The following is a 7632-nucleotide window of genomic DNA, read 5'->3' as shown; positions in this document are numbered from 1 at the left end:
GGGGGTTAATAAGAGGAGGCCATTTTTACATGGTGTATATCAGGTGTGAATTTGGTCCACGCTCGGAGCTCGCACGGGTCTGTTTGACTCTTGATGGTTGCATGTCAAAGAGGAAGTGGCTTCCTACAACTGTGATTAAACATGTGTAACTAATCAGTGACTTTGCTGCCATGGCACTAGCATGTAATTTGTTGAGTCTTATGTCAGAGAGCATGGCCAGTGGAGAGAGAGGAGTAACGCACTGAGTGTTGCCTAACTTAAAGGGAATGTTTTCTATTTGGAACATTTTGAAAAAGAATGAAATTGTGAAAACTTTTAAATTATAGTGATTTGTTACGCACATTTTAAAAGGTCAAGATTTATGGGTTTTTTCTATTTGTAGATAGTGTACAAAAAAAAGTCGAAAGTCAACAGATATCATTACTTACATATGATAATGCATTTTTGTGACAATGTGGCAAAAGTTCAGTATAGTTATTTGCTTAGATTCAGGGCTCTAGCATTACCTTTGCGATGCTAAATGGAAAGCCAGGCATTTGAAATTCAAGTGGAAATGACTGAGCTTGATAGCAGAGGGGAATCCTAATAGGGCCATCAAAGTCCTGATTTGTACCCAACAGATGAGGCAGCTGTGAATTGTATGAAATATTGGAAATCAATATGTTCTATGGAATTTCATTAAGTGGCAGTATCCACAACTGATAGGCCCTCATAATTTGATGGATTGCACAAAGAAAATTATTACCTGGCCCTATGGAGAGTGTGTGAATGCACAAATCTGGGTCTTGAGAATTGGTGAACTAGGGCAATTTGTTCAGAGTGAAAAAAAAAGAATATTGATTTTGGTTATGTTAAAAGAGAGAAAAAAAATCAAAGGTTAAATCTTTGCAGCACTGCACTGGAAAATATGTGTGGATTCTTTATTGATTATTTATTCATTAATTCTTCTTTCTTCCCTCCCTCCTCCCTTTGGTTTCTTTTTGTCCCTTTTCACTCCTCTGACCCCCCTCCCTTTGCTTTTTGTAGCCCGAGGTGATGTGCTGGATGATGCCGACAGCGGGAATGAGAGCCGCAGTGGCAGTGAGGAGACCCATGTATGTGAGAAGTGTTGTGCTGAGTTCTTCAAATGGTCAGACTTCTGTGAACATTTAAAGAGCTGCACTAAGAACCCCCTGGTGCTTATAGTGAATGACAATGAGGACACACCTAACCCCTCACAGGAGTACCCTACAGAGCCCTCCCCTGTACCCAGCTGCCCTAGTGAGCAGGCTGACAGTGAGGACCCCAGGGAGGGGAGCCACAGCCCTGCTGGTGAGGGGGATGACATCCCAGAGACAGCAACCTTAAATGGGGTCAGTGTCCTGGAAAAGGAGGACGAGCAGATGGAGCTGGAGCTTTCTCCCGAAAAAAATGTGGATCCTGAAGAAAGAGATGTGACATCCCCTGAGCCAGATGGCTCCCTACCTCAGCTCAATGATGTCGTTCCCTCTGCTGTTACAAGTTACGCCATGCCAAGCACCAATGTTACCTTAGAGACTCTTCATGGCACCCGTGTTGCAGTTGCCCAGTTTTCACAGAGTGTAAGGGCAGCAGCGGGCAGTGGGGTTTCCACCATGGCTATTCCCATGATCTTGGACCAGCTGATGGCCCTCCAACAGCAGCAAATTCATCAGCTGCAGCTAATAGAACAAATTCGCAGTCAAGTGGCTCTCATGAACAGACAGTCTGCCCCACAGCCTGCTCTTAACCACCATCACAGCAACGCTACTGGAAGCCAGGGGCCCGTCTCCTCCTGTGTCCCTCCTGTTGCAAGTCAGCTTCAGCTACATAATTTTATCACTCCCCCAGTCCATCAGCTGCCTGTTAGACTGCCGGCCACTCTCAATGGTCAAGGACCTTCACCTCTGACCTCAGCAATAGAAGGGCCTCTCTCTCAAACACCACAAAGCAGCAGTCAGCAATCTAACTCTTCAGCTCCGATCACATCCTCAACTAACTCAGCTTTTCCTCCACCAAGTGGTACTGGATTGTCATCTCTACTTCCCCCCTGCTCATCCTCTGTCACAAACAACAGCATTAGCACTAGTAGTAGTATAACAGGAGGCAGTGGCATTAGCAGCAGCTCAACTCTTTCCAGGAACTCTAGCACCCCTCCTTCCCTCACTCACAGCACCCTCCTGAGCTCTTCTTCCAGTCTACCGCTGATACCTCACAGCTCTTCGAGCAGTGTTATCTTCCCTAATCCACTGGCCAGTATAGCAGCCACAGCCAATGCACTCGATCCTCTCTCTGCTCTAATGAAGCACCGCAAGGGGAAGCCCCCAAATGTGTCTGTATTTGACACTAAGCCCAGCTCTGAGGACCCCTTCTTCAAGCATAAGTGTCGGTTCTGTGCCAAGGTGTTTGGCAGTGACAGTGCCCTACAGATCCACCTGCGTTCCCACACTGGAGAAAGGCCCTACAAATGCAACATATGTGGCAACCGCTTCTCCACCAAGGGGAATCTGAAAGTCCACTTCCAGAGGCACAAAGAGAAATACCCACATATACAGATGAACCCCTACCCTGTGCCAGAGTACCTGGACAATGTTCCCACAAGCTCAGGCATCCCATATGGCATGTCATTGCCCCCAGAAAAACCTGTTACCACATGGCTAGACAGTAAGCCAGTTCTTCCCACAGTTCCCACCTCTGTCGGACTCCAGCTGCCTCCAACATTACCAAGTATGATGGGAGGATTTGGTGAGTCTCCAAGCCTCACTCCGCTCAACAGGTCTCCTCAGAGGCCATCCCCACCCTCAAGTGACTGTGCATCTTTGTCCCCAAATATCATCACTGACTCATGCATGACCACTACTTCACCATCCCCAAAACCAAGCCTAGGGTGTGAGGCACCTCCTTTACTGAAACCCGAAGGCATTCTTTTGCCCGCAAGCTGCTCTACTAGACCGGGAGAGAACACGACTAGCACAACGACCATAACTCAAGTACTTCTTTCCACTACTGTCACCTCCACATCATCGTCCAGCAGTGGACAGGTCTCTGAACCCATCAGTAGCCCCAACTCAGCCTCTAATTCTGTCTCCCATCCTGTCCTTCCCATGCTCTCAGACCATTTTAAGGCCAAGTTTCCCTTTGGAGGCCTCTTAGACTCTATGCAAACATCAGAGACATCCAAGTTGCAGCAGCTTGTTGAGAATATTGACAAGAAGATGACTGACCCCAACCAGTGTGTCATCTGTCACCGTGTTCTGAGTTGCCAGAGTGCTCTGAAGATGCACTATCGCATCCACACTGGTGAAAGGCCTTTTAAATGTAAGATATGTGGGCGGGCATTTACAACCAAGGGAAATCTGAAAACACACTTTGGTGTCCACAGGTCCAAACCTCCACTTCGGGTTCAGCACTCTTGTCCTATATGTCAAAAGAAATTCACCAATGCAGTTGTACTACAGCAGCACATCCGTATGCACATGGGCGGGCAAATTCCCAACACACCCATCCCCGAAAGCCTGCAAGAAATGGATACTGACCCCTCCTTTGATGAGAAGAGCTTAGATGCCATGAGCAATTATGATGATGACCTTCTGGATGAAATGGAGCAGGCCATAGATGATGAAGCTGATTTAAAAGAGGGAGATATGGACTCATCCAAACCTTTTTCACCTGGGAGCTCTCCACCAACTTCTGTAATCTCCAGCATTGCTGCAATGGAGAACCAGATGAAGATGATTGACTCTACCGTCAACATGACTCGTACATTTGGTCTGAAGCCTTCGCAGAATGGCAGTAGCTTTGGAGGGGAGACTGATTGCTTTACCACTGATTCTCTGTCTGCAGTTGGGGATGCTGAGGGTCAAAGCTTGGGGAGCCCCGCTTTGTCTGAGTCCTCTGGCTCTATCCAGCATTTGTCCCCAGCCCACAGTCATTCTGAGAGCCAGCGATCCAAATCCCCTGCTGCACTCAACAATAATAACATCAGCAGTGCCATGACAGCAGAGGAGGTCCAAGACAACAATACAGCTGGCCTGGCAACAGTAAAGTCGGAAAAATCCGAGACGCCATCTCCGCTTCCTGCAACTGAAGGCACTGGGGCCCTTGACCTGACTGCCACTCAGCCAGGCAGGCACTTTATCAAAGAGGAGAGCCACTTCAACGTGCTGTTTCTAAACAGAGATCGAGGTGTGTATGTGCAAAAACACAAATCTAAAGTGAATTCATTATCTGGGCACATTTGGGAGTTCATAATAATGAATTAATAACAACATCTCAATATCATAATAATTTAAAGATGAAAAATTGTTGACAGTAAGAGAATGAAAAAATAGAAAAGAGTTGGTTATGAATAACAAGGACCTTGACCAAATAACTATAAGATTTCAGCAGGGATTTTTTTACATTTTCAAGTCAAATTCTGACTGTTCAAAAGCTTTTGGTGTTTTACTAATAGAATATAAATCGAATTGTTCTGTTTTTTTACTTTTGTTTGTTCAGGGCTGAGCACTCCCAATTTGGCCAGCACTGCATCAAACATGATTAAAATGGAAATGAACGGCCATGGGAAGTCAATGTCTCTGAGCGACAACCCTCACCTGCCCGTGGGCATTCAGGTTCCAGCTGCAGCGCCCCCAACCACCATGAGCCCTAGCATCAACCCCATGTTGGCTCCCCCGCCTCCACGACGCACTCCTAAGCAGCACAACTGCCAGTCGTGTGGGAAAAATTTTTCCTCAGCCAGTGCTCTGCAAATCCATGAGCGTACACACACTGGGGAGAAACCTTTCGCCTGCTCTATTTGTGGAAGGGCTTTCACCACAAAGGGCAATCTCAAGGTATGACCCAGCTTAAAGTACATTGCATCAGTTGAGTTTTACATAGGTTCAAAGCTCTGTAATATTTACAGATTTTGCCAACAAACAGTTTTTTGCTCTTGAAAAGTACTACATTAATACATTTTATTTGCTTAAAATTATGTATCAATTAAAAAAAAGAAAAAAGAAGCACAAAACAGAGAGCCTTCCAAAAATGTGGCCTTATATGTTTTTACATTTAGTTTTCCTTTCCAGCACATCCCACACAATTTCTATTTCAAGTATTTTCCATTTACAATTACAGAGTCATTATTTTTTTCATTTGTTCGTCATTTTGTCTATAATTTTAGGTTCACATGGGAACGCACATGTGGAACAATGCCCCGGCCCGAAGGGGTCGACGACTGTCTGTGGAGAATCCCATGGCCCTGCTGGGTGGGGACGCCATGAAGTTCAGCGAGATGTTTCAGAAAGATCTTGCTGCTCGGGCCATGAACGTTGACCCGGGCTTTTGGAACCAGTACGCAGCCGCCATCACCAATGGCCTGGCCATGAAGAACAATGAAATCTCTGTGATCCAGAATGGAGGCATCCCCCAGCTGCCCGTCAGCCTTGGTGGCGCAGGAATCACTTCATTGGGAGCAATGCCTGGAGGGATGGACCGCGTTCACACAGGCAGCAGCCCTCCCATGACGGGTATGGAAAAGACTGGTCTGGATGTCACAGCTAACCGTCCCTTCTCCAGATTTATGGAGGAGAACAAAGAAATTGGGATCAATTAAAGAGACTTTTCTGTATAATTCCAGGTAGGCAAAGACTACAAGGCTGTTTATGAGGAAAGAAACTGCTGATCCAGTCTGAACTCATGCGTACTATATTATGTACAGATTAAATATTTTTTGTTTGTTTTTGGAAACATAGTATTTAGTATTGATTAGAGGTTTTTGCCTTTCACCCATTCCCTGCTCACTTGATATTTCGCCTATACGAAGAATACTTTGTCTCTTGTTTGAGAATATGTCGTCTTGCAAGATTTGCATGGTACTTATTGGTTTTTATCAGTACGTTTGACTGCTTTTATGAATTCCTTTGAAAACCAGGATCCTGCCTCAGTTATGATTAGCAAGCATCTTATCTGGACAGGACTAAAACACAAAAAGGACAGAGTTTTAGCTCAAAGTCAGTCTGAACAATGTCTGCCAACCTCGTTTATGGTCGCTATTTTAAATATAAAGGGCCATGGATAGACTGAAGAAAAGACTGAAGTATAACGTTCTGTGTTCGCCTGATTTTTTTTTTCATGATCTAGAAAACTTGAAAAAAATAATGTTTGAACTATTTTAATCTTTACATTTAGTCTCCCAGCATTGTCTTATATTATTGTCGTGTGTCTTTAGTATTTATGATATTGACAAAAAAAAAGCGGGTATACAAAAATATATTTAATGGCCCAAGCATTTTATTGATCTTTTTTTCTAAACTGCAGGCTTCACTCATGAAAATCTCTTTCAATGAAGACAATATGTCATTTGAGTTGAACAACAGAGAAAAACAGTAGGTTTTATTTGGATATCGGTTGAGACTATGATTATCTCATTACACAGTGAAGAAGCTAGAGATATCCGAAGCTGCTATGACCACAACCCTGCTTTTAACCTTTGTAAAAAAGAAAAAAAAGTGACCCTTTTGAATAAATATCTATGTATAGAAATACAGACAAATCTAAAACAGGTATGCATATTTTGTATCACTTAAAAAAATAGACATCATGAGTTGAGAGTATTTGTCATGTTTGTGAATGCACTTTTTAAAAACAAGACGTTTTGTCTGTGAGTTACCGTTAACCTTTTGACTGAGCTATCTATCACGTGCTGTTTTCATTGTTTTCAGCATACCACTCCTACAATTGGCAGAGTCAGTTCTCTGTTATTGCATCTGTGCTACTCGTCAGAGTACAAACTCATCACTCAATCAACCTTCTTAAATAAAATAAAACGAAAACAGGTGTGTGTGTGTTGCAGTGGTCTCCTTATCTTTAATACGCTTTCTCCTTCTCTGTGTTATTTATTTATTTTTTTTAGTCATCCTAATTATTACCATTGAAATTTGGTCTTGCAGTGTGAGCCACCATGTTAGTGTGGAAAACAGCTTTTAAATCCATTGCTATTTAAACATCTGCAAAAACAACAACTTTGCTTTTGAAATTCCACCACACATATAGCAGATATGTTAGTAAGAAATTGCTTATTATCTTATCTGCCAAAACAAACTGGTGCTTTTTGGATGAGCCTAAAATGATTTTCAGCAAAGATATGTTTCCTCTTTTGGGTCATAAAAAATGGGTGGAAACAAGGAATCATTTCCAGATGCTTTATAATGGTCTGGGAAGCGTTTTCTTCAAAGAGGCTCTTCAAGAAAAAAATTCATTCATTAATATTTTGTTTATGTTTTTACTTAGCAATGAGCTTTTCAATTTACAAGAAAAAATATTACTGAATTGTCTGCATATTTTTACTTATTTTACTTATGTGTGTGTATGTGTGTGCTCTTCTGTCCACACACACGCATGCGGCTGCTGGAGATCCACTATTCTGCACGTGCAGAAAAAGGCACATTTATAATTATTTATAAATAAAAAGAGGAAAAAAGATGCAGCAATTTGTAATAATGCACACAATTTTAAAATGATCTCATTGTCTGTAATGCAAAGAGAAGGTTGTTAAAGCTGCAATCCTTGTTTTCCTTTGTCATTTGAAGGTAAACACGCACACGTACACACACACACACGCACACACACGCACACACACACACGCACACACAG

The 7632-nt window shown here is 43.1% G+C and overlaps 1 protein-coding gene across 2 annotated transcripts in view; it reads left to right on the top strand.

Moving 5' to 3' along the window:
• Window positions 1–6816, top strand: part of sall3a (spalt-like transcription factor 3a) — a 17935-nt gene extending 11119 nt beyond the window's left edge. For both annotated transcript variants that reach the window (XM_005944148.1, XM_042212746.1), the window contains exons 3-5: window positions 1027–4182; window positions 4495–4832; window positions 5162–6816. In XM_005944148.1, coding sequence (XP_005944210.1) covers window positions 1027–4182; window positions 4495–4832; window positions 5162–5593 — 3926 coding nt within the window. In that variant the 3' untranslated portion in view covers window positions 5594–6816. The remainder of the gene's footprint in view (window positions 1–1026; window positions 4183–4494; window positions 4833–5161) is intronic.
• The last annotated feature ends 816 nt before the right edge of the window (window positions 6817–7632 follow it).

This window comes from Haplochromis burtoni, unplaced genomic scaffold (assembly GCF_018398535.1).
Source record: "Haplochromis burtoni strain Fernald_Lab_line unplaced genomic scaffold, NCSU_Asbu1 Contig_392, whole genome shotgun sequence".
Classification (NCBI taxonomy): Eukaryota; Metazoa; Chordata; class Actinopteri; order Cichliformes; family Cichlidae; genus Haplochromis; species Haplochromis burtoni.
The sequence above is the reverse complement of the archived record's forward strand: the minus strand, read 5'-3'. Positions and strand labels throughout refer to the sequence as shown.